Below are 27764 nucleotides of genomic sequence, written 5' to 3'. Positions count from 1 at the left end.
ACACACAAAATTTCGGCATATGAACTATTTTTCTCCAAATTTTTAGATTTTTCCTCCTTATGTGTGCAAACGCATAAGCATCTCAATCACCAGCCCGATATGTATGGTGTTTTTTCGATCAAAAAATAAACCTAGTTACTAATACCCATCTGATATGTGAGAGGAGATAAAGGTGTTTTGCAACTAAGTTCAGTAATTTTTTTTCTTCAGATTACTCAGTTTTAGTAAAACCGTAATGTCTCCATATTTAATAAATTAAGGGGCTTTTTAATTAAAACGTTTATAAAATGTAAAATAAAGTTGAAACAATTGTCATTTTGCATTAAAAAGACTAGAACTTATACGTAGAATGAAACTATAAACTAAAAGCACAACTTTAAAGCAAACTTATTTTTCACCCTCTTAAGTAATCAAAACAGAGTTGCCAAAAAATTAAGTTTCGAGAAGTTCCAAAATTTTATATCGACTCTTCCGATATTGCTTATTTAAGATGGAAAAGTAAAAAAATAAATGCCTAACTCTTCCGCACTAGCTTTCTGAAAGTTTTACTACACACTTCGCCATTCTATAGTTTCACTATTTTCAATTTAATTTACATAAGAGAACGTTCGAATTGAGCGGCGGTTAAAACTTACGCTGTAATTTAAAGTGAATTCTCAAGCTTGAGAATGCCAAATTAAATTTCTTAGAGTTGTTTTTTGCGAATGCCTCAACGGTTTTAAAACTTTATATTGCTTCAATATCTTGAACTTATTCAGATGCAGCCGCGAGTTATTATATCGAATATAAATATGGAAAGTTAAAACGGAGAGTAAGGTGCGAGTATATTCTTTAAATTAGGATGCAATTTTCTAATTTTTAACAAGAATTTCAATACAGACAATTTCAATTCACTTTAGCCCAGGCGTACATTTTAGTATAAATATTTGTATTTATGTTTTGGACTTTAAAATTTCCTAAACTTATTTAACATGAGATAGACATTAATAAAAATTGCAGAATAAAAATTCTACTGTACTGTTTAAATAGAGTTTTGATTCTACTGGACATTAAGGGACGCATGTGACCTTAACTCAACTTAACCTATTTTTGAACTAATTTAATGTCACTATTAAAAGAATAAATTAAAAGCTGGCCTAAGAATTTTGTTTAGGAATTTAAAACCTAGTATAAAAAAAGGAGTTCAAATTTATGTAACATTTCAAAATAAAATTTTGGATTTTACTGATAGCTTATTATTTTTTTTAATACCCGTAAATTGAACGTGCTTTTGATGCATAAATACAGTAACTTTTAAAATTAAGGACTACACGAGCAGACTAATAATTTCTTGATTTTATAAACTCATACCTTCAGGTTAACGCGTAACTCTTTCAGGTTATGATAATTTCTAGAAAAGTAGAGAACGAGACATTATGCCTTTAAGATAAAAATAGGCTGTTATTGTGCTAGTCGAATGCATTCCAGTCAGAGGAATTGTCAATTGATTTGCGCAAATAATTTGTAATGATGTGTTCAAAGTCGTACATTGAATATTGTGAACTTATACATTACTCTTAATAAGCCACACATTGAAAGTACAAAGTATAAACATTTATTTTTTCACACAATAAGGCAAATACAAACTGTAAATTTTAAAGGCATCAAATTAAAACTCTGGAGTTCAAAATACTGTACAAGTTGTATAAATGTTTATGGTCCCCCAAAACATTACAATTTGACACCAGAGAACAGAAGTATTGCGACACTTCTACATTAAAAATGGAATTCTCCTAAAATCTTTGGAACACAAGTAGTAAAAGGTTAAAAACTATTGTTATTAAAATTTTACAACTAAACTGCATAGCAATGTAGCAGCGCAAAACTTGTTCCGCGTTGTTCAAATCTGCCTCTAAAGACCGATGTGGACATCTACAAATTTACGTTCTTGCGGGCGTTTCTCTAGGTGCAACAAAATCGTAGTTTTGTTACAATGGAATTTTAAAATTTAAATATTCAATAAATTACATAAAACTAGATACTTGCACTTGACTGGAATTTTGTGCTTTGTGTTGCTTCAAGCAACTTCATTGCATGAACCCTTTCAAAATAAATATGGGTTTGCACTTGGCAAAAGTCGCCAATTCCACGATTATTGCTTTGTTCAGAAACAGCGCAGGATATTATCAAGTCGGGGGGATATTCACATACACAAATGAAGATTAAATAATTATGTTCAAGTGTAAAAGTTAACACAATGACATTAAGGCACTGTAACTGAGCAATCTCGTGCTAAGTCTTTTGGCGAGGATTCAGACTTAAAATTTATCCATGGCGATCAAAAGTTTTTTTTTTTGTTCACTCTAAAGGGCTAATCATTTTCAGTTGATGCTGTTGTCGTCCTGTGCACAACACCATTTGAATGTCCATTTGATGTGACGCCATTTGTGTAAGGTTCAGAAGGCACGTGGTGGCCATTTTGTACGGATGATCCATTTTTGATCACTCCATTCGTACCATTGTGTTTAGAAACTCCGTTACCATTTGCATGTCCGTTGGCTATTCCATTTGATTTTGATTTACCATTGGTGTAAGCAGAGCCATTTAGGGACGCTTTTCTAGCTCGTTTGATCTTGAGGTAGGTGTTCTTGTAGAAGTCTGCGAAAAGGAACCAGAAGAGGACAGCATGGAATCCAATCCACCACATGAAACCTCTAGGATAGTTGCACTCTCTGAACAGCAGTTGGAAGGAGTGCACAAAGATGGCAATGAATTGAACCTGGAAAAAATTTATAACTTAACTGAAAGAAACAAGGAAATATAGGAAATGTCAAGAGCTTGCACTTTAGAGCAGATTTTCAATTAATGTGACTGCAAAACTTATTCAAAAGGTTCATTTGATATATCAATGGTTCTTATATTTAATATCATACAATAATGCAGTAAATTTTTATGGTAGAATAGGCTCACCTAGTTATTTTTGTATAGTGATATAGTTCAACAGACTGTTAAATTGTAAGAGGAAAATTTTACATTTTTATGCTACATGCTTCGACCGATAACTTATATCACAAGGTATTGCAAAAGATTTGGTTGTCGCTTACTAAATTTTGAAATTTTAAGATTAAAATTTAAATAAAATTGAGAAATATAATTAAATAAATAAATATTAAACTTTTTTCCATCAAACAAGTCAACTAATACTAAGTATATTTTCTGAGCCAACTGATTGTTGTACGAATAGTCAGTGGGGTATCCTGTTTTTATCATTTATAAAAGGAACAAGATCTAACTTCAGAACAGTTTGTTCTAAAATTCTGAAATTCGGGCAGTGGATGAAAGAAGCAAATTTTAGCCTCAGTCCTAAAAATCCTTACATAATTTTTCGGATGAGGTGTGAGAACAGATTTTTGTAGTAAAAGAACTGCGCACCTTTGCAGTTTAAATGACTGTCTTTCTCTTTTCAATTATTTAAATAGGTGGTTTCGTACTTTAAGCTCTTATCAAAAACTAGTTTCACTGAATTATTTTTGTTCTTTAAAAATTAACCAGATTTTAGTGCCCGTAAGTAAATATAATAAACGTGAATGGCAAAGTGAGGACAACGTCACTGAAGTAATATTTCGAAAGTTATTGAAAACCACGTGTTATCTTTTACAGTTAATAACAGTGAAGTTATAGGCAATTTATCGGGAATATTGCTAGACTAGGGAAAAGCCATCAGCAAGCAATAGCAACATTTCTGATCCTTATGGATCGGATGTTTTTAGTGCAGTTAACTTTGATTAAACCAACTTCTAAAAACTTTTAATCAAATATAGAGCAATAAAAAGGAAATTTTTCAATTTTTAATTATTACGGTATATACTTTTTCGATTTTGTGCATGTTTACGTAGTGTTACAGATTCGTTAAATCAGATTATTTTTCCCTGCATAAGAGCAAATATTCAGCTTTTAGATAATCCAATTGTAAAATTTCAACGAAAAGAAGAATTCTTACCATCTGGAATGCAGTCATATATTTCTTCCACCATAAATATTTGTTCATACTGGGTCCAATAGCAGCAAGAGCATAATAGAAATACATCACTATGTGTACCAAACAGTTTACAAAGGCAAAGAAAGTGCTGTGGCCACCTGAAAAAATATTTATAATATTTATGAGCAACCGACAACCATCACTGACAACTTTTTTTTAACAAGTTAAAGGCGCTTGACGTGTATACACGTCAGAACAAATTTTTATTATAGTGCATATGGCACGCTGTGTAAAATAAATTCATTTTTACTATTAAATCTCAAAATACCAATAAAATACAAGAATATTTGGTTGCAAGTTTCTTCTACATTACCAGTAGAAGCGCTAAGTATTTTATATTGCAATGCTGGGAGTGAGGCTCATGGCCCGAAACAAACTATCCAGTTATAACGTAGGAATCGCTTTGGTTAAAAAATGAATTATAATTGTTAAGGAAATCTTGGTTGTAAATTTTCGTAAAACTTATAATACGATCATCTGCCCTACGTTTTACGTGCATAAATACACGCCAAGGTTTTGTTTTAATTACGCACCAGCTAAGGAATTTCTAAAATTAAGTCCTTAGCTGGTTAAGATTGTTCATGAGCACAGAAAATTGTGGATTTGCCGCTTTATTTCTAATTAAAACGAAGTAAACTCTTATTTTCCATAATTTCAAACTTAAATTGTTTTGTATTTTTTTTTTAAAATTTAAGTCAAATACCAAATCTGTAGGATTGCATAAGGATCTGCGCCATTAACTCTGGTCTTCCGGGTTGATTGTTAAATTTAGCTAGATAGCCGCAACGGTGTAATAGTCAAGTTCGAATCGATACCATATTTGCCTGAGATTATTTAAAAAAAATTTGAGTAAAATTTACCCATAACACCACAGAGTCGTCTTTGAGTATAGTTATTAAGGGGAAATTAAAAATAAAAGTCTTCATGAATTCAAAAGAAATTATAGGAAGTAAATTTAGTGATTATTAGCACAGGCGTGAATTTTTTCTAATAAAGTTAAAAAATTTAGTTTTTTTAATGCATAGATTACTTTAGAAATCAAATTAGTGCAATAAGTTTGATGCGACTTACCTGGAGTAAATTTGACGCCCCACCATACACTCATTGGCATAATCCCATGGTGTATAACATGAAGAGTTGATATATGGCTGAACTTTTTTCTCAGAACAAAAAATATCTACAACGAATAAAGATGAGTTAAACACCATATATTTTAAAACTATTCCGATTCAGTTATACGTCAAGGTCTATTACGAAAGAAAATCTTATTCTATGAAATTTCAAGAATTCCAGGAATTTAATCTTTCATTCCATTTCTTTCTAAACTTAAAAATCTTAATTTCTAATTTTAGAGTTACTTCATTTTTGCAAGAAATTAATTAGTACAGAGTTTCATAATATGCCTCACATATAATGTACAACTTTCAATCTTGTTCTACCAAATAACTATAATTTTCAAATTTGTCTGATTCTGCGTAAACTATTCACGCACACATAATTAATGAACTTATAGGTAATCGCAGCCTACAAACGAGTAAACAGATATTATGACAAGTTTCAAAACTTAATATAATGATATATAACATAAAGCATACCCTATCTTTATTAGGACTTTTCTTAATTTATGTAAAGATAAATTAAACCTTTTAAATTAAAAAACTTAAAAATAGAGAAAACTTCTACGGGCAGCCAAAATGTTCAAAACAAATCCTTGTAAATTTTGTGCAAAAGTCATAATTTATCAGATAGTCATAGTACAAGACACCGCACAAATCATGAAAAAGTCAAAAGTTCAAAAATCTTGTTCGAGAAAAGTTTTACTGTAAAGAGAGAATTTTACTTCCGAACGGAGAATTTACTTTTTAAAATCCTACTATTATTAGACTAAAAGAGTAAAATAAGAATTGCTTTAAGTAACACTAACATTCGTTATTATCAGAAATAGACAAATGGACCGTCGTAAAACACGGCACAGAAATAAAGCCTTATTAAATGTTATCAAGCATATTACTTAAAGCTAAATGTATTTTACTGACAATAGAATACATAAAAACATGTTAATAAGAAATTTTTTTTTGTTGAATAAATTGATATTTTGAATGTAATGTGTAAAGGTGTACATTCGACTTTTGGAAGGTGTACATTTCACTTTGCGATAGAGTACACCTTCATTGTGGATTCAATCTTAAATCAAAACTATCAACAGAATTTTCTTATCATAGAAGTGCTTTACTTTGTTCTAAATACATAGTCACTATAAATTACTAACTTTAAATTATAAACTTAAATTTCCATAGAAAAGTGCTTTGATGGATTTATTGAAATCTGTTCTTAACGTAGTTTAGCCTTAACATTAGTTTATATAAATTTGGCTTATAATTTTTTAAAATTTCCAGTTAATTTGAAAAACTACTAAGTTTTATGAGAAAACTGATGAACTTTAGCGAACATGTTTATTTAGAAAAATAATCAAGCTTACCGTATCTGTGAATTCCAGGAACTTTGAAAGATAATACCACCAAGCTAGATGTGCCATCTAGAAAATAAAATCGAAGTGATAAGAACAAACAGTTTAAGATTTGAACGAAAAATTAAAGCGATCAAATTTTCAAAGAAACGACATTTCTTTCCATGCGTACAATAAACCAAGAATTATATAATTTGCTGGTCTGACCATGGTACGCTGAGCGTTAAGTCTCCATTTAGACCATTGGCCGAACACCAAAAATAAATTTAACTTCTGGTATCCAACTGCATGGTTGTGAATTTGGTTTCGAATAGAAAATTTGTCACTTAAAAAGTCTTCATGAAAATTGAATGTTAGTTAAAATTTGAAATAATTCCTCAACAAGACTAATTGTTAAGACTTGTTGCTTAAAAAAAGATTTAATGAATTTAGTAGATTGTAGCTTTTATGCAGTAAGTACACTACAACAGCAAATAACAGCGCTGAATCTACTAAACTAAGAGGAAAATTTAGAACTGACGATTACTGGAATATGTTTTATTAAAAGGCAAATACATGTCCCAATTTAAAATTTTATAATTTTAGAAATGTTCTCCTTTTCATGAAACATATTTATAAGAATTAGTTGAATAAAGTCTTAATATTTATAAGTTAAATATTTTTCTAAGCAAAGCTAAACTTGCCTGCATTCAAAAGCTAGAAATCCCACCCTTGCAGTTAAGAGCAATATTTTGGCATTTTTTAGTCCATCAATATATAAAATTTCAGAGACCCCATTTACGAGTTAATAATTACAATTAGTAAGATTAAAAAACATTTAAAGAGCTGAAAATGAATTTTACCAATAATATACTACTTACATTTGTGGCATCTGGACTTCCCGAGTAATCGACAGGTTGGCACTTCCAGTTGTATTTAGAAAACCAACCCAAGAATCCCAACTGAAAAAAAAACGAAATTTTATTAAACTGAAATTGCATAGTAAATTAAAATATTAAGCAAACAAGGAAATTGGTTGAACACAAATTTCTAATGATTTTAAAATTAAACACCTTTAATTGAGCTAAAATAATTATAAATTCACTTCAACAATTTTAGGTAATTTCAATTTATAAACAATGAAAAAAGTTCTGAATATTTTGAAATCTCGTTTTTTATATTTTTATCAGAGTTTATAAGATTCCTTAAAAATTAAGATACGCATGAGGTTTTAGTTCTTAAAATGGTAACGTTTAAATTTAATTCTCAGTGTGATAGTCAATTTCATAATGATTTAGGTGCAGGAAGTTTGATAACACATTATGCTAAAACAATTATTAAAACAAGTTTTGAAGTCTCAATGTTTTAAGCCTTTCACATGAGATTTCGACGTTATTGGACCCCTCCCCCACAAAAAAAAACAGGTTTTAGTTTTTAAAACTTTATCGTAAATTTGGAAATAAGGAAACAAAGAGTTACAAATAATGAACATTTGAAACAAATATCCCATAAATACTATCTCTGAAAATTCCATTAGCCTCCTCGATAGGTAATATTAATTGATCAAATAAAATTTTTTTTTATGGCTTGACAGTTAGGGAATTATTAACTGGCTTCCATAAGTCGAAAACTAATGAACCAGGTTTCATGTTTAATTATTCTTACGTAATCTTTAAACTTTCATAACTCTATTTTATTTAAATCAGTGATGGATTAAAGAGACTTCATCTAATAAGGTTCCGATGGCCAAAAAGGTAGCTTCACGGAAAAGGTAGCTTCACGAAAAATTAATGTCAACAGTGTAAACAGCATTAAATTACTAGTTAAGGATAATTTAAACTTATTTTTCTCAATGCACATGTGAATTAAGATTCCAAATAAGCTGAAAATAACAGTGAGCGATTTACTGAATTTAAAATGTGTAGGCAACAGATTGTTCATAAAACAAACCTCCATGAAAATGTAAGTGCTGATGACGACCATGGCAAAGTTATAGAAGATCATGAGCCATCTGATATTCAGTGGCGCTCTGTTCCTCATAAGAAAGGGTCCAATGTATTTGACAAATAGAACATACGAAAGGCATATTGAAAGAGTTGGAGCAGGACCTTGCATAAACAGCCAGTTTTGAACTCTGCTGTCTGAAATAAAAATGGACATTAGTAAAAGAATTAAATTGAATTAAATTTAAGACGTGAGGATATATTATCTTTAAGAGAAGTACAGTAACTTTATAGTGATGACTGAAAATTTTATTAATGCGCATACTATCTTTTGTAGGAAGAAAATTTTTCTTACTTATCCATCTGTTACTTAATCTTTGTTGTTTATTGTTATGAATCAATACTTATAAACTTTGGTATTTTTAGTAAACAAGCTAAATGTAAATATTCATAACTGAAATTAAAATTTATTTTCAATAAAATAACTTAAGGTTAACTTCAAACTACTGTGCAGTTTTCATTTTAAATACCATATTGTCTGTTAATAAAAAGGTTGGTATAACTTTATAACATTAAGAATTCAATTGCACGTGAGTAGTAAAGTAGTCAATTAAAAGATAAATGCAAAGATAATGTGCAAATTTGATGCATTAAAATTTATATGACATTTTAATCTTCAAATTACAGTATACGAGACAGAATTAGAAGCACAATACACACTTATCCCATGTTAGTTTTTGGGAAATTTGTTTCGTCCAATTGGAACTATATCAGATTTAAAACTATTTGAAACAAACAAATAATAACTTTTAGATTAGTCCTGAGAGGTAAAAATAACTAAAACATCAATGTTCTGTATTATAAATTTCAGATACAGCAATTTTTGCATGCCTTAGAAGTTTAGGGTATACATGCATTTTCTAATGACTTAGGTAGATCAAAAGTTGATTGTGAAGGATAAATAATCAAATAAAAGCTGAAAATTTCGACGTAAACAATTGACATTTAATGCTTTTGAGCAACACTGTTCTTCAAAGTTCCTTTTGTATTAGAGGACTAGTTTCAATTTACCTTTGTCAATGCGAGAGGCATATTTTTAGCTTTTGTAATCATTAGCCTGCAAATAAACGTTGGAGGGGAATTTGCATTTAAGGAGTATATTAGGGACAGAATTGTAGCTCTGGGAGAATAGTTTATGAAGTATCAAGAGCATTAAATATCAAACGTTTTTCTTCAGTGTAAATTGACATGATCTATCTATTAAGCGAAAATTTAAACACGGACTTCTGATTATTTCATAACGACTCCATATCCAAAAATAAAAGCTGGAAAGCATGAAAAGATTCTTAGACTTGTTGGTGGCGGTAGGAACTGAAGAATCTAAGATTATAATGGTCTCATTAAAGTTTAGAGAACAGCCATGAACAGATGTAGCTAATCTTATGGAAAATTTTGAACTTTCACAATCATTTTCTATATATTTAGTCCGTAAGGATACAACTTGGGCTAATTATTTTAGATACTAATTGCTATATGGTTTAGAACTGCTTGTGTTAAAAGTACACTTTCTATCTAAAGGAAAGCTGAACCAGCAATCAATTAAAATTGAACACGTGATAAGTTAGAAATTTCTGTGATCACTACATCTTACAAAAATTAACTAGATTTAATAGTAACTTGTATCCTAGATAAATTAATATTTTTGTTAGTCTTAGAACTTTGTAAATTTCTATCCTTTTTGAATACATTTCTCATCTGGTGTAAATTTAAACAAGATGAACTTGAAGAAACTTGTTCGTGCTTTCGTGTAACAAATCATTCAAACAGTGACGAACAAAAGTAAAAATTTCCTACGTCATAAATAATTCGCTCTGCAGTTTTATCGCCTTCTAACAGTAGAAACACTCGCGAGTGAGAGAAAGCGTTAAGCAAAACTAGCTTGAAAAGAATCAAATGGAACAAAAGTGCTCTTTAAAAAGCTCATTCATGCAATCTTATTGCTTGCACCATGTTTAATGCTTTGCATCCTTGGGCAAAAATCATTCATGCTGATAGCTATTTCAAGCGCTACGCAAACCTAACGGCACCTTCCTATTGCTTTTAGGATAAACATTAAAGGCATTTTATTGACCTATAAAGAAATTGTTATTTTAAATAATTTTAAAATTTATAGTTAGACGACACGTTAATCAAAATGTCTTAAATAAAATTCTCATGGAGTTAATTGGATTAGATTAAGAGAAATAATACAAGAGACGGAAACTGCTATACTGTACTAATCCTAAGTTAAATAAAGTAATGGAGCACACTGTTATAAAGCGATAGTTAATAACACTATGCTTCTTCAAAGATATTATGGTCCATATTATAAAAATTATTGTAGGCTAACAGATAAGTGTGGAGTTCTTTATAGAATTTCTAGAGTTCAATGTAGTATTCAATGGCACAAAATCCAAAATGTGCTCTTATAGCTGATATGAAAGGCATTAAACTTGAGGAAAATATCAGTTAAAATTACTGATAAGAAAAATTAAGAGAATTATCTAGTCAGAATGAAAGCGTGCGATTAAATAATTTTCTATCGCACAGGTGTTGCCAAGAGTGACCGACATTTTACTGAGAAAATAGAATCAATTTGTTCATCCGTTCCCCTAGAGAATTTAAATCCAGAGGCGATACAGAAATAAGGTAGAGAAAACTGGTTACGCAATCTATATTTAGGTCATGTTCAATTCACCATCTTCCGATCTTCTTCAATCGTGGAAGGACGAGTCTCATCACGAGATAGATTTGTAAAGATTTCAATAAGTCTAGGAAATACTTTAAAAAGCAATTGTCAATTCAAGATTATAAGGTTTATTGTGAAATTTAAAATACATAAAGCTACTGAATAATATGTTAAATTATTATTACTTTTTCATGTGAAATATCATTTAAGTAACCAGATTAGTGTTAGAGAATGTTAAACTTTGCATTGCAAATTATTCTTAGCGATGATTTAGTCGAATATATTACCGAGGCTTTTAAATGGCGACAAGATTTACCGACAAAGCTTTGGAGGAATGATTTGATAGCTTTAATATTGCAACTTGTTTGTATGTCCTACTCTTGTTATTCAATTATTTAGTGATTAGACTGGCTTCCAATAAAATTTTTTATACAGATGCTATTTAAGAATCTAGTAACACTAGGATAAGATTGAGATGAGTGTCGCGAAAAACTAATATATCACTCCGGTTCATTGTCTTGGTCTTTGCAGAGCATGTTTAGATCTTAAGATACCAAGCAAAATAAAGCTAGTTAAATTTGACGCGTTTATGAGCTTAGTATTTTACTAATGATTAAAACATTTCAGTGGTATTCTAAACACTAATACACTCCTTGATAAAATTTTAAATTATCAAATTGGTTTCTCTTAGAGCAATTGCAAAGAAAGGTAGTAACATGAAATATGATTGTATTGTCATAAATGAACAGTGTATTGAAAAAATTTTATTAGCAGGATAGCACATTTGATTAAGTATATTCGAACCACGTTTTTAATATATTCGTTATATAAAGTAATGGCTATGGCTATTAATAGGCTATAACTACATTGACCTTGGCATGTACATAGTTTACTTTCACACATATTGATGAATATTTATACTTTTTAGTAACTATTTCAATTATTTATCAATTTTATGAATGAGTATCTAAAATTTTCGGAAAAACTAAAACTCTTGCAAAAACTAGACAAAATACAATATCGCATTCTAATCTTATTTCACATTCTTAATCTTATTGTGTAAAAGATTTACGTTCGCCTCATCGTAATGTACTGTTACAGACTATAAACCTTATGAAATTCCGGCACCTTTAAAGCACGACAAAGTACGGTATTTACACGCATTTTATAAAATGAATGGTAAGGTCAGTCAAGCGAAAAAACATCCGACCTTCCCGAGTCACTCAGTTCACTGTCTATAATTTGTTTCGTTAAAACAATCCACTGAAAATAAAAAGGTGAAAGGAGGTTAAGAGTGATGCTACAGCTGAGCAGACGAGGAAGTGGGTGTTTTGAATGCTGGAAGCAGCTTCTTTAGCTATGCGGAAGAGCGCTTCATGTAGATACAATAGTGATCTGAAGATTCTACAGTAATAGTCTCCTTGGTTTCAGTTATTGAACATTAATTTTTAAGAAACTAACCGGCATTTAAGCGCTAAGTGGAATTCTAAACACTTGTTAAAATTGCTTAAAAGCTTAATGCTTGCCATTTTCAAGATAATTTAAAACTACTTTCAAAAACAACAAGGTTGGGCAGTATATTACTCGATTATGTTTAGTGATATAAGTTATATTCTATACACAATACCAAATTCTGAAAACTCTGCACTTTCTAGAAGGTTAAAATAAGATTTAAAATTTTATGTTTTCCCATAGTTTCATTCAATTTCAAGTTTAATTTTTAAGTAAATTGTTGAATTTCAAGAATTTATGGATTTTTCCATTTGAAATATTTTCTATGAATATCGTAATTAACAGTGAGCGGATTTCAGAGAGAACTCGTTAGTTTCTTATAAGAGATAGGAAATTTAACTTTCATCTGCTTTTAATAGATTATAAAGTATATTTTAAGTGTTACTTTAGTATTCTTTAATTTATAAATAAAACTTAACATAAAATTGCTTATATCAATAAAAAGGTACGCCTAAAGCATAAAAATCGAAACTTTAAACATGAAGCTAAGAAAGTAAATCTTTAATTGAAAAATTAGTCACATTTCACTCTTGCAAAATTAATAGCTTACATTTGTGTAAAACTAGGGATGTACATATTGATATAAAAGGAATAAATCGATTATTTACTGCTTATACTGGGCTGGGAGTACATTAAGTTCAGAGGGAATTTCTTCTGCTTCATTAGGCAACTAAAAAAAAAAAAACCTCAAGTTCCTTTTAATTTATTGCAAATTTACTCTCATTTTATCACGTTCAACACATATTCAAAGATTGCCTTTGACATCTCAACTTGAATGAAGGTTAAAAAATTAGACATTTAATAAAGATTAAAGACACTAGAGGAAAACTTTACAACTACACTCTATAAAAACTAAAGAATTCGGAAATTTCTAATCACGTTTCACTTGAAAAGTAATCACCAAAACTTTTCTGGGTCAGAATATTTCCTTTTACTTTGACTTCCGGAAAATTAAATTTCGTCAATTGGTGTAACTGATCAATGAAAGAGTAAGCAATGATTTCATCTGCCGACCCAAAGATTGCATACGCATGAAACAGTTAAGTATGTGTAATAATTTTAAAAATAATAAGTGATAAAATTTCAATAAAACTTTCAACGCTTCGAAATTGCATCTATATAATGTTGACATATTGTTTCAAATAAAAAAATTGATAGTCGTTTAGATTTATAAAAACATTTACCAAAAATATTAACCAAACTTTATGAATTTTTTCTGTGCTTTTGAAATTTGCCAGTCTAGTAAGACCTGATAAAGACGAGACTTATCCATTAAGGTGTAATCGAAAATTACGCTTTAATAATAGAGGTCAATGTCCACTCAAATTAAAATTATCTAGAACTAAACAAGTGAAGCTTTTTCTAAATATTATATAATTTATCCCAAATAAAGTATACAAGCCTTTAATTTTGAATAAAGAAAATCATATTTGCACATTAAGTCTTGTTTCATTTCAAAACTTGAACTTTTGTAAGTACAAAGTACGCAACGCTACGAAGCATTTTCAGCCAACTCGTTAACTTTGATACTGGAAAAGTAAACTTAAATTGAACTTGTTAATGTTTGACAATTGTTCACAAAGTTCTTCATTCTTAAAAATTAAAGCATGGGCTTAATATGGTTAAGCCTATAATTTAGATTAATTAAGCCTATAATATTAAAACTTTATAAAGTTAAGTTTCAAAATTTCTAAAAATAAAATAGTTTGGGCACTGCACAAGTCCGCTTTTAATGTCGTAGTCTATATTTCATATATTCATGAGTAGTATATATTCTTGACTTTAAAGTTTTATAAAGTCAGGGGTCTGTCCAGACATTTTGTGAAAGGTCCGTTTTTCGTGAAATTGTGAAAAAATTACTCACATTCTTTCAACCAGGGTCCGCTTTTATGAATTTGTGCAAATAGGGTCCGTTATTGCAAAAAAAGACTTTTTCAAGGACTTTTTAAATTGTAAATAGATACAAGATTATGCTCGGCACTGTAAAATTATAATAAAAAAATTAAATTTTCAAAAATAAACAGCAATTGCTGCTTCTAAATTAGAGATGCAACATTTGATATTTAGCCTATACTGCTGAACGCAGAATATTCATTTAGGACGAATAATGGAAGAATCGTCTGCCGAAGACAAAACTTAATTCGTTTACATCCATCTTCCTTGTTTTCTGCCCTGGGAAGGGTTTATTCGATTAACAAAACAATAATGAAGATAAACAAATTTGTGAAGGGTCCGTTTTTAAGTTAAAATATTTTGTGAAGGGTCCGTTTTTATGAAAAGATATTTTGTGAAGGGTCCGTTAACGGACCCAAATTTCTTCTAAACAGACCCCTGAAAGTAATAACTTGAGTGAAATTTTTTGTTGTTTATAGCATGCATTAAGACTTCAAATGTTTACAGAAAAGGTAATAATTAATGTAGCTAGACTAGAACAAATTAATAGTAAATCCAGAAACAATTTTAAATATAGATTCCTTGAAAAATTATGGATTCTAACCTTGCGAAATACCTTATACCCATGGCTTTTCCTCTTTAAAACTGAGTCTAGACTGATAAAATTGTAACAAAAATTTTACTCTAAAGTTTTACTAGTCATTTTATTTCATAAATGTTAACAATTTAATATTAAATTTTAAGCGATAAAATTTTACAGATTTAAAAAATAGTAAAAAATTTTTGTAATTTGATAGGAAATTAAATGTAAGCAGTGAAGGATAATTGCTTACCCAGCGTAAAATTAGATTGCACGATTGTAAAAGATTTTAACAATCATTCATGGTAGAATTACGGGATTAATATTAGCCTTGAAAAAAAGGAAAACATTTAACCAATGAAAAATCCGTGAAAGTACTTAATCTAAAGCCAATTAACTATCTTAAATTTCAAAAGAAAATTTTCAGCTTACAAATATCGCAAAGAAAATTTAAATTCATTGCTTGAAAAGTTTAATGTAGTTTGTGAAATACATCCCTAGAAAGTATATAAACTCTTTGCGAATGTATGAAAAATTACGCCTGGGTTTAAGTGACTGAACTTAAAGATACATTCAATTCCAATAACTTGCTAAATTTAAAGACAAAAGTTTATTTCGAAAGTTCATTAACATCTAGTATTTTAAATCGGAGTAAATTTCATGTATGATGCAGAATTCATAAATTCAGTTTTACTATCAAGCCTATTAGGTTTTAGGATTTAGACACTAAACAGTATATCAACATTTTTAAAAAAATAAACTTCTTAGACCAGTCAACTTGCAATTAAACTCAAGTGATGTGCAAGTGACAGTATGAATCTCAATCACACGCGCCAAACTAGTTTTAAGATTCGAACAGCTGATGAAAGTGAAGACTTAAAATTTAATCAACTTTCCCCCCCGCAATAAACATTCCTCACGCGTGTCCTCAGTGCGTTAATCGAACGTGTATCGGAAGCTGAAGTATCAAAATGATAGGAGGGAAGGGGGGTTTGACGCACCACTAGGTAACTTCCTTGTTTACTTAGTGGGTTGACCTATTTACCCAATAGCAATATGAACAGCGAAAAAATAGTTTTCCTCGCAAACAGAATGTAACCTCTATGTTTTGTATCAACGAGTGAAGACCAAGTGTGAACTCAGTTTCCGACAGTTCGTATTTTCTTTTAAGTAAAATGTTAGAGGAAAAAATTTTGTAAAAAAGGGAACATTAAATGATTCATATGAAATAAAAAGATAAATTTCAAAATCTGTGTAACGTATGAGAAAGCAGAGGTCAAAAATAATTGCTGCATACATTTCAGATGAAGTTTTAACACGCAGTAGTTTAAGATTTGAAATACTATTTTAGTTTGAATAAAGATCAAGTAAAAATAAAGCAATTTACACTACACGTTTAATTCTTTTGAAAACCGTTCATTTAAATCAAAATATTTTCTTATAAGCTTACAATTATGCATTACGCATCTTCAATCAATAAGTCAAACTTTAATATTTCATCACGTAGTTCTAGTTATACAAGCAAAGGGATTCCCCTTAATGAATACCAAACTAAAGTTAACATTAGCAGTTTCATCGGTACCATTTGAAAATCTCATGTTTCAAGAGTACTTTAACCGAGACAAACAGGGCAATATATTGAGGCTATCGCTTTCAGGTGTTTAGAATTATACTGGAAATAAGACACTTAAACCTTAAACCTATGGTAGTACATTATTCAAACTGAAAAAATAAGCAATATAACAGCTTTATATTTTAAACAAAATATGCTACAGAGTGAATTATTGGAAAGTAATTTCATTAAGAAACAAAATTGAAGAATTTTTTAACAAATCAGACTGAAATCTCATCCATTTCGCAGTAAAAATTTTAAAGCCTAATAATTTCTCTAATATTCCACTATTTTTAAGTAGTTAAGAACTTTTAATTGCACTAGTTATGAATAGTTTCCCTAAACAATATGGAACTAAAGATCACGAATACCAAAGAAAATTTACGTTTGTCTAAATTCTTTTAAATTCCTATATTCATTCATAGCGGAGGCTAAAAATGCTATTATCTAGTCCGAACTCATTCAAATGCATTCAACAGAAGTATCAATTCACGATTTCCCCCTTGGGGTGGGATAAAGTCAAACTCAATGATTCGAGAAATTGCTAATTACAACTTAAACTTCCTTAAGCTTCGTATCTAAAAATGAATTAAGAATGTTTTGCGGTGGTAATACGCTGTTGCAAAATTTTTGAAGAACCTTCAAAATACCGAATTCCCCAGCGTCAAGGTTACACGGAGCAAGTTTCATGATTATAAACATTAACGAATTTGAATATTGCCTCACTGACGTTATGGGCGATCTAAAATATTTACAGTTTTCATAAAAATGGTTAGGGGAAAAAATCACAAGTTCACGAATGTCATTTAAACAGTGACTGGATGCGTCAATTTTTTTTCAACAGAAGGAAAGTTTCGACCAAACTCAAATCAATTTAAAGAAACAATTCAGTGGAAATATAGTAGACAAATAATCTTATACTTTTAACACTAAGTGCTTTTAAAATATCGTAAAATTTCGAAGCAAATTTAAAAAAATTTAGTTTTACTTTAAAATTTTAATAGCGTCAACAAAAAATGTTAAATTTCTTTATTCGCTGAAGTTTCTCTAATATGCTCAGGATTTTAATCTTAAATTTCCAAATTTCTTTATCAATTGTGTATGACAACCAGCACATTTTAATACTTTGATTAGATGTTTATGTAAAACTATATACTTTTGCCGATAAAACAGTGATAAGTAAGTATTTTATTTACTTTTAAGTTCAAATTTGTAATGACTTTAGAGTTACTCTTTTACAATGAATACAGCTTCCTATCAAATTAATTTCATCTTTCTGAAATTAATTCAATTTAGTCGCATAGTGTTCAACTTTAAAACAAGATTTCGGCTTTAAAAAGATTTGGGCATTTAAGAAATAGCATTTAACAGACTTCCGTTAAATTTATTACGAGTTAGACCAGAAAAACAAATTTTTTTTTATACATGCTTTCCAAAGAACTTTATTAACGAATATTACGTACACTGCATTTAATTGAATTTGTTTCAATCTTAATAAAATGTTATTGAATTTTGTATCAACGTTTCTGAAGGAATTTTCGCTCCGATAACAATTTTAGAGTCAAGACCTTGAAAAAAATTACTACACGTATATCATATGAACTGAAAATTTCTAAAATATTTTGGTTGAAAAATTCATTTTGCTTTAAAGTTTGAATCGATCCTAGATTGCATGAGAATGATAGACATTTACTTAAACTTCATGTTCACTAGATCGGAGATGTTAGATAGGGAAACATTGATTCGGATTGCTGCGTTTAAATATTAGTCTTATTTCTAGCGAGCGTATGACTCAGTTGCAGAACTTACCACGATGATTATTTTACAATTTCAAATACAAATTCTTAAATGAAAAAGTAAAAAAAAAATTATGGTTTCAAATGTTACATTAGGAAATACCTTAAACATTAGGAAATTTCAAATATTTTAATTTCTGGCGAACAGACCCATTTTGGCTGATTAAGGATTCAGTAATTTTCAATTATTTCACAACATTCCATATTAACGTGTAAAAGAAACAAGATTGATATGAGCATTGTGTTTGTTAAACAATATTTACTCAATAACCGGATATTTACTAAATTCCAAAATTTGAAAAATTATGGAAACTACAAATATTGTATAACTTAAATCAATAAAATTCTAATATTAAGTTCATGAAGCCAAAGTTATTATCAAATTTTAAAAATTTAGAAACTCAGATAGCTTTCACTTGCACTATTATTTTAAAGATAGGGAGACAGTTTATCATTTTAAAATATTATGGTGAAAGAATATGTCTCAATATGCTAAAGCCGCTGTCATTTCTTAAAGTATTTTAGTTAACGCTTTGAATTCCGCGACATTCAGATTTTTAAATACAGATATCTTAAAACCAATTGTAATGATCATGGAAGTATTTTTCAAGGAAATACCAAGCATTAAAAATCTGTGCACAATTCCTTTGTGCAAGACCTTTAGAAAAATTAAGAGTTTTATTTGTCGTAGATCAGGACCTCAATTTCAAGAATTTGACGAACATTTAAAAACTTATCATTTTTAAGAGTGAAAATTAAATGTTAAGATTTAAATGTTACATTCTTTTAAAATTTATTTTTTAAGCTTCTAGCTATGAAGCATAAAAATAAGCTTAAGAAAACTACAGATACAGTACACAAATTAAATATTGCTTTTCTTAAAGAGTTTTCTGCAAATTACGAAATTAAGCACAATTACTTCTACACATTTAAGAAAGATTTATCTTTACATTTAGTTATTCACAACTGTTCCATGAACTTTAAATATTCAGGGGATATAATGTCTTGAAGTATATTCCGTTAATAATTTTTAAACAAACCTTCAGGTTTAAGGTTAAAAATACGTAACTTTAATTAAATTAGCTTGTCATTTTTTCACCAAGAGATGCAGCCGTTTTCTTATAAATTCCCTGCATATAACACGATGATTACCAGACAGGTAAAATTTAACCCAATTCTTAAAGCGAACACGCATTCATCTTTCAGGGCAAGGTCAATCTGCGAGGAACGTCAGATTATGAAGGTCAAAGACCTTGCTTCTCCTGACCCCGTTACGGTTAATGTTATTAAATGCCGTTAGTTAAATTTCAAAAATAAGTTGCTATAAATTAATAAAATAATTTTGCCATATTTATACAAAGCAGAAGCTTCGAACATTTAACGGTATGTTGTCGAAAGGTAATAAGTAAATCTTATTTGAAAACTAAATTAGAGAATTGAAATTTTATAAAATGAAACTAATTTGTAGCTGTCCATTAGAAAACTAGCTGATCAATACTAAAAATACTTTCAAATATTAGCTATTGTCTGGATGATTTGCAGAGTATAGTAACGAGTTCGAATTTAATGGCTGATATTGCGTAATTAATCAACGTTACGAATATACCAAAACGCTATGAAATCACCATTGGTTGAGGAATCTACGTAAACTAACCCTACCATGGTCTAAAAATATTCAGCTAAACACTAATTGCTCAAAGAAATTTTTAAAAAGATTTACTATCATTATTTTTCAAAAAATTTACTATCAAATTTATGGGTTAGATTCAAGTTTACTAATTAAATCTTTAATCTATAAAATTTTTAAGTAAATATTGAGCCCCACATTCGCAGAAATTTAAGGCAATTCACACACACTTTGCTTTATTGGAAGTAAAATGGCACAATTTCATTGCTTTTAAGCCAAATTAGTTAATTCCCTCGATGTGAGGAATTTTATTGCGTCGACATGTTAGATTTCTTTAAAATTTCATAATAAAATGTTTCTAAACTAGAATGTTTATGAAACATGCTAAACTAACAGCTTGCCTTGTTTCGCGAAGGCAGAAATCTAGGTTAATAAAGTAAGATTTAGATGAAACTTACTCCAAAATATATAAATATTTAGAGTTATTTCAAGGATGAGATAGATTCCTGTAGAGTAGCGACCTGTATTTTGAAAGATACTCTATGAAGTTCTCATCTAATATGAGCTATACAAATTAAATGTAAAATGAAAGTTAAGTTCCACTAGAGAGATACCATTGGTGTTTTTGAGAATGACGGTGGTGTGTCAAGAGTTAAAATCTCTAAGAGCATCAGGGAAAAAAAAAAAAAACGAATTAGTATACGAGGCATCTAAATATACAGTGATTAATTTTTAAATCAGTATCTTCATGTCTAGTTTGAAGTCACACACATCGTCCGAAGACTGATTTTTTTACCTACTTAATCTCAATACCAATTAAAATCGTTCTGAAAACTTAACGCTTCTCGTTTAGCCAAGAGATACAATTTTCCAGACTTCCTATGCGAATTTCATTGTTTTCGTGATTATAACTATCCTACCCAATATTTTAGTAGTAAACAAAAACTCATTTATACCCATAATTGAAGCTTGTTTTACAAAATGCAAAGAAAAAAAGATTCACGTTCATATAGCTTCTAGTCAATTGCAGGTAGAGCTGATCGAGTTTATTGAATTTCAAAGATGCTTTCACTTAACCAAGATTGCGAAAGAAAACCCCATAAAACGGCCTCAACTTTCTGTGGTCAGTGAAATTTTCCCATTAGATTAGGTAATACAGGTTTCAAGAAGGAGCTCCAGCCACGGGGAAATAATAAATTACTCCGCAATGAATTTGTGCGATAAAGTAGGAAGTACGAAATTTCTTTGTAATTGAAGAGGCAATTTATCGCAATTAATTTCTCAGAGTCTCGGGTTTAAGGATTATAAAACAGCAATTACGTTCAATATTTTATTTTAATGATGTTTGATTTGAAAGTAAAAACAATTTTCAGTTGTTTTGAAACGTTGGTTTACGAGCCATATCGCTACATTTACTTTAATAGCAGCGCTTAAACACTATTCGCGCATAAGTTCTCTTAAAATGTTTTCTAAAATAGGTCAGTTCTAATATTAACCAAACCTTGCTTTTAGTATTGATATCATTTAAGAAAAATACTGTTTCAAGATGAAGTATTTTTTTAAAATTTTAAAAATAAAACAGGGGCGGTAATATTACAAAATTTAAAAGCCCTTTACAATGTTTTGTTTTCACATGGCTTTGAAAATTTTTAATGTTTCTTACTTTCGCTTGTGTCAATATTTTGTTATAAAATTTTGATATTTCAGTTAATTAAAAAAGGAGAATATGCAACCAATAGTGGTAACAATAACAAAAAATCTAATGTGCTCATTCAAATGGAGTGAAGGACAGAAAAGATGCCAACAATTTTAAGTGTTGATAATCATTCAAATACTTTAAGATGAATGATTATCAATAATCGTCAGAAGCATGAATTTATTGAAAAGTAAGAATATTACATCTCCGAAATTCCATACTTACAAGTAAAGTTACTGTTTAGAGAAAGCTTGCATTTCATTAGTTTGTAACAGTGTTAATATTGCGTAGTGTTAGACTGCTTCCATACTTTACTTGCAATCAACCTAAAACTTAACCTACTATGATTTTTATAATCTTTAAAAGTTTATATTTATTACGCTAAAATTTCATTTAAATGATATGCTCTCTTACCGAAATATTCATATAGCTAGGGTTTTACTCGTTAAATTCACATAGCTAATAGAGCCGATAAAATTTATAAGATTCCGTCGGACAATCTTTAAGTAAAAGCTAGATGAAGTAATATTGGGATAAGTAACAGTGCTTCAGACTTGAAAAATTTTAAATCTTATTTTTTAAAATGTATATCGATTTCCATACTAGTCAAGAACGCACTTAATGAACCTCACTCATTTATATACTAATTTTTAGAACTCTAGCATATTTACTACGCCACGTCAATTTAGTTTTATGGTCATGTAGTTTTTTATATTTTATTCTATAGAATTTTTCGTTAGCTAGAATTTTATTAGGAATAGTGTTGATTTAATAGATCTTCGTGTAATACTTTTTAAGAAATTTAGTTTTAAGAAACCTGGATGCTGAAAGTAATAGTCTGTTAAGTGTTGATGAAATGAATTAAAAGTATTGTTACGAAATGAACATTCATTTTGAAAAATTTATAAAATTTATTTTACTGTCAATTACTGAAATTTAGCATTTGAACCTAACATTCGCGGTAGTTAAGAGAAAAAACACAATTTTTGTTATTGAGAATGTATTTAAAAAAATTTAACCATGAAACAAAAATTCATCACATTAGAAATTTTTGGATATTATTTTTCTCATTACAAGTTCAGCAACTAAATTTTTTTTTTATCCTCTAACTTGTGTATCTGGAATAAGTACATTTGAGACAGTTGAAAGTAAGAAAAAGTTAAATGTTAAAATTCAAAAGCTTACGCCGTTTACATTTTAAATTGTTAAATTATTAACATTTCAGAACTCAAATAGTTTAGCTTCTACATTCCTCGCATAAATTTTACAACCTTGGAACAATAAAGTAAAGGGTGATAAAACGTGCTGTTACGCGAATTAAAATTAACCTTTATGATAAAATTCAATGCGTGGAACGAAATTTAAATCCTGCGTAGATGTAGGTTAACGTTTGTTTACTTCAACTTTAGAATGGTATAAAAATTTTACATTACTTATTACCACAGCTTTATTCTTAAGGCTACAGTGGACGTTCAAAAATTTTTTTTTTAATTTTTATGCTACACTAAAACTTTTTTTATAACTTATGTATTCTATCAAGATATGCCCTTGCAAAAATTTTTGTAAAAAATATTTGGACCATTTTTGAGAAATTTAAAATTTTTTAAAAAAAATTTCATCAATTTTAAAATGCTCCCAGCGGCTTAAATTAAAATTTTTTTTTTTTTAATATTCTTTTTTTAGAGATAAATGTTAAAAGCTTTATGCATTATATAGGACTTTTCCTAAATTTATTTTAAATTTATGACCAAAAAACAAATTTTATGTAGATTTTTGCTTCAAAATAAAGGTCGTTAGGTACATGAAACCCGATAACTCTTTTATTACTTGTTATAAAACAGAAACAAATGCATAAACTTAATCTAATATACATATAAATAACTAGAAAAAAATTTCATCTCAATAGGATGAAAGCAAAGTCGACTGGAACATTTTGAATACGTGAAACATAACAAAATTTCAATTTTGAGAAAAACAGCTTTTTGTGTAAGAAAAGGGGCGTGGCTTCATAATGTGAAAACGAAACTACCCTATAACTTCTCAAAAAAAGACGAAATTTAAAAAAAAAAAATTCAGTTGAAAAAGCAATGAAACAAGTGTCTAAATATGTACAAAAAAAAACGAAATTTTTATCAATTTTTGGCAATATAAAGGTCCACTGTAGCCTTAACGTCCACAAACCGAAGATAATTTTAAGAAACTTCAGAATAAATACATTTATTTTAACAGACAAAATGTGGGAGACTAAATATTTTGCCCTCCTTCTCAAGCAAATATCAGGATGAAACAAAAACGAGATGCAAGTGTCAAAAGTTTATATTTGTTTACATTTCCGATCACTTCTTGACGGTACATTCCAACACTTCAACACCCCACTGTCAATGCAGGAAGCAGGAAGATGCAGAAACGTAGGAGAAATACAGCAAAAAAATACTAATATTGAGCTCAAATTCACGTCACCGAGAGGAATCCCGGTCGCCGCCTAATGCCCGTAGGTACCGCTGCTAAAAAAGCAGGCCATCGTCCCGGAATATATTCGATCAAAATGATCCAAGGAGGTTTACCGAGTAGGTCGCTTCTTACTGTGGAAACTCTTCATCCATAACGTAAGGAAGAAACAGGAAATCCGCCTTGTTTTCTTTACTCCCGTGTATTCCACATTAATTAGTTGTCCGTAATAACGATATTAGACTTCTCATACTTATTAAACATTACTTGAATTTCCGATTCAGAATATCAGAAATATAAGAGTTAATTTTACTCATATGATTGGTTTCTTGATTTTGCAGATGGGATTATGCGTTCGTATTAACGTCAAACATTGCCAAAGTATAAAACTGGAGGTTTGTACTAAGTTTTTAAAGTATATTTTTAGAATAAACATATGGGAATACTTGGAATGATTAGGAATTTTTCGAAAATTTAATGCCAGCATTGAATTAAAGTCACTGAACAAGACACCAATTTCACATAAAGTAAATCAGTAGAATAATTCCAGTCATCTAAACAGACATTCCTTGATAAATGTTTTTCAAAAATGATTAAACAGTATCTTGTTAGAAGGATTTATATCTATAAAGTGAAGAAATAAACAAATCATTAAAACCGGAAAGGAAATTTATAGAGGAATGCATAGGAGTTTAAGTGGTGCACGGAGATTTTTTAGCAGACTTAAGTTTAGCTAAACCCAATAACCGATTCATTATTCCACATTTATAATTTTTTAGCAGAAGGACTTGTTTTTATAAAAAATTCTCTTGCAACTATTTCAATAAGTGAAACAGCTACAACTTGAAACTAAAACCAGGAAGGTGGCTACAATTTCATTAAACTAGACGAAAATTTTTGGTTTGATTAATTTTAAATTTCAAATCAAATAGCCATTGGTTAACTAAAAAATATACACTTCAATTAGTTCAAGAGTACTTATACAGTATGGAATAGTTAGAATGTTACAGAAAGTGATTAATCACTATTTCAGTTTGATGACATAAAAATCACAAACGAAAGTAAGGAAATTCTGAATTTCACGATTAGAAGCAAAAATGAGAGTGATACGAGTTCACAGGTAACGAACTGAAGCACAACAAATCCACTGGGAAAAAAAGAAACCGTTACTTAATCAGAAATTACCGAGCTGTGTCTTAATCTGCTAAACATTGCTTTTATTGAATGAAAACTTGAGCAATGAGAGAAACTGGGGACTTTAAAGAGCTTTCAATGAAAGCGTTCCACTCAATTGGATTTTTAATTTAATTATCTCAAGAAAATTAGAAAAAAAAAATCAGTTTTAATGTATTAGGAGAAAGTCGTACATGTGACAGTTACACGAAAGCTGTGAACATTTTAATTTCAAAATAAAAAAACCTCCTTTTTTAGAAGACTAACAGTCAAATAAAAGGTAATAATCACTAGTAAAATGCTGAACTTTAAAAACAGTTTTCAAATATGAATTTTTTATGCTCTGTATGAATAAATATAATCAGGTTTAAGAGCATGCATTTGTGGCGAAAAACGAATGTGGTGAAAACGATTAGAGTAATTTCTTTAATTTTTTTAAAAAGTTTTCAGCTGTAGTTTATTATATTAATTAAAATTCATAATATTTTATTATAAAAAGCACATCATCAAGACCCTTAAATTTTATTTCATAATTATACATTTATATATGTTATTAAAAGATGCACTTGACTCTAAACATATTTTTCTTGTTCATCAGAAAAGAAAGAAAGGCTCATGATTTGTGTTCTCATTTGGAAAAAAAAATTAGCCAATGACTAGCTTGCGTCAGCTGGAATTTTAAATTGATAAAATAAAAAAAATAAAAAATACATAAATTCCGAAATCACAGAAGTTTAAAATATAATTTGCACTAGAAATGTTCTTTCGTTTTGAAAGAACGCCATAATTTTTAAGAACACCATAAGAACATTTCATATTTTAATAAAATTTGACGGAATGGGGATTTTGTTACAAATTCAGATATTTGGAACACTGAAATTGAGGGGGCAAATTCCATTTTTAAATGAGATTTTTCAGAGACTTAAATCCACGAATTCCCACGATTTAAAAAAAAAAAAAAATCGTTCAAATCATGACAAATTTTGTTCAAAACTGAAAACTGCGACTTTCCAGGTGTGCGGATACCCTGCATATTAATTTCTTACCAGAAAACAGAACTATCAAAAGTTTATTATTAAACGTGCCAAACTTAAAACTTTAAAACATTTAAAAATAAAATTGAAATTTACTTACCGCCAGAGGCCATGAAATCATTATACCAATCAACAACTGACCACAATAAAGCCATAGTGACTGAAAAATAAATATCGGAAAAACTAATTAAAATTCTATCTAAAAATGGAGTTTGCTAGGGTAGGCAAAACACCACCCCTGCCGACTTAATAAATATCCGATGTGCAAGTGCCACGAGAACTGGCTTCTATCATTTTCGTTTAAATACGGGGCACTCTTGCGTAGCTGACGTCAAGACGATCGTAGCGCCCCTGAATTCACGCGGGTTGCCAATCGCCAGTGGTTTATTTTCTTTGCCAGTGTCTTTTGTTACCTGCGATTATGTTTCAGAATGAATGAGATACGGATCAAAGGGGGATAATTTTAGATTTCTGACGTCCATCTTCATAAAATTGACACATGTATTTCAATTGTCTAAGATTTAACATAAGTAGAGTTTTATTCGCGAGAGTAACATATCGCGTCGAATTTCGAATGCGATTCTTTTAAATCCTCATGATCACAGCAATTTGTCTGTGTTCGAGTCAGTCACGACATTTAAGGGTTGAAAACTATTAATATTGCATGTTATAAAATGAGTATAAATTATAATATTAATTAATATTTTTTTCCGACACTTTAACAATAATTGTTTAAACAATTATTGTTTAAGGAAAAAAACCCAATTTATTTTAATACATTTATTTATACATTTTTCAAATAGCGGTCATTCAGTAGTTTGTCGAAAAGCGAAAGTATGTGATAAAATATTAGTTAAATGTTCGGCAACACTTTCTATGGAGTACATGTAGTCTAAATCTACGGGAGAGAATTAAATTGAAATGATATAATTTTAGTAAGTCATAGATTACTAGTGCAGTTTCGAAATGGTGGCAGACAAATGTTTAAAATTTAAGTAACTATATTTCATGCGAATTTAGTCAAGACACGGTTCCCAGCATATCACCGAAGTCAAGCATCACTGACTGCAGTCAGTGTGCGGGTGGGTGACCACTTGGATCAGTCTGCGTAGGGACCGAGGGTGTGCGGTATTGATTCTCGTTAAACTGTTCTACCGTAAAGTGCTCGCCTTCGCGTGCAGGTTGTCGGGCTACAGAAGCGGGGGTGCCATCCCCTCTGCTGAGGATCAAAATTGTGATGGTATGTCTTCGGATCAAC

At 29.7% G+C, this 27764-nt stretch overlaps 1 protein-coding gene across 1 annotated transcript; it reads right to left on the bottom strand.

Moving 5' to 3' along the window:
- Nucleotides 1-1571: 1571 nt before the first annotated feature.
- LOC107441276 (very long chain fatty acid elongase AAEL008004) lies at nt 1572-26821 on the bottom strand. The gene is made up of 7 exons (XM_016054475.3): nt 26607-26821; nt 8415-8605; nt 7346-7426; nt 6498-6554; nt 5090-5195; nt 3980-4116; nt 1572-2758 (listed from the first exon to the last, which is right to left on the bottom strand). The coding sequence occupies exons 1-7, from the start codon at nt 26659-26661 to the stop codon at nt 2351-2353; spliced, it is 1035 nt and encodes a 344-aa protein (XP_015909961.1). The 5' UTR covers nt 26662-26821; the 3' UTR covers nt 1572-2350.
- Between the last annotated feature and the right edge of the window lie 943 nt (nt 26822-27764).

This window comes from Parasteatoda tepidariorum, chromosome 1 (genome assembly GCF_982258835.1).
Source record: "Parasteatoda tepidariorum strain Cologne lab strain chromosome 1, Ptep-v5.0, whole genome shotgun sequence".
Classification (NCBI taxonomy): Eukaryota; Metazoa; Arthropoda; class Arachnida; order Araneae; family Theridiidae; genus Parasteatoda; species Parasteatoda tepidariorum.
This window is presented reverse-complemented; position numbering and strand designations above follow the sequence as displayed.

Excerpts from the sequence above, each read along its gene's own strand:
- LOC107441276 (XM_016054475.3), bottom strand. The coding sequence starts at position 26,661 with ATGGCTTTATTGTGGTCAGTTGTTGATTGGTATAATGATTTCATGGCC. Across the intron at positions 7,427-8,414 it reads GCACTTACATTTTCATGGAG|TTGGGATTCTTGGGTTGGTT; the intron begins GTTTGTTTTATG and ends TTTTTTTTTCAG. Across the intron at positions 6,555-7,345 it reads GAAGTCCAGATGCCACAAAT|ATGGCACATCTAGCTTGGTG; the intron begins GTAAGTAGTATA and ends TTTATTTTCTAG.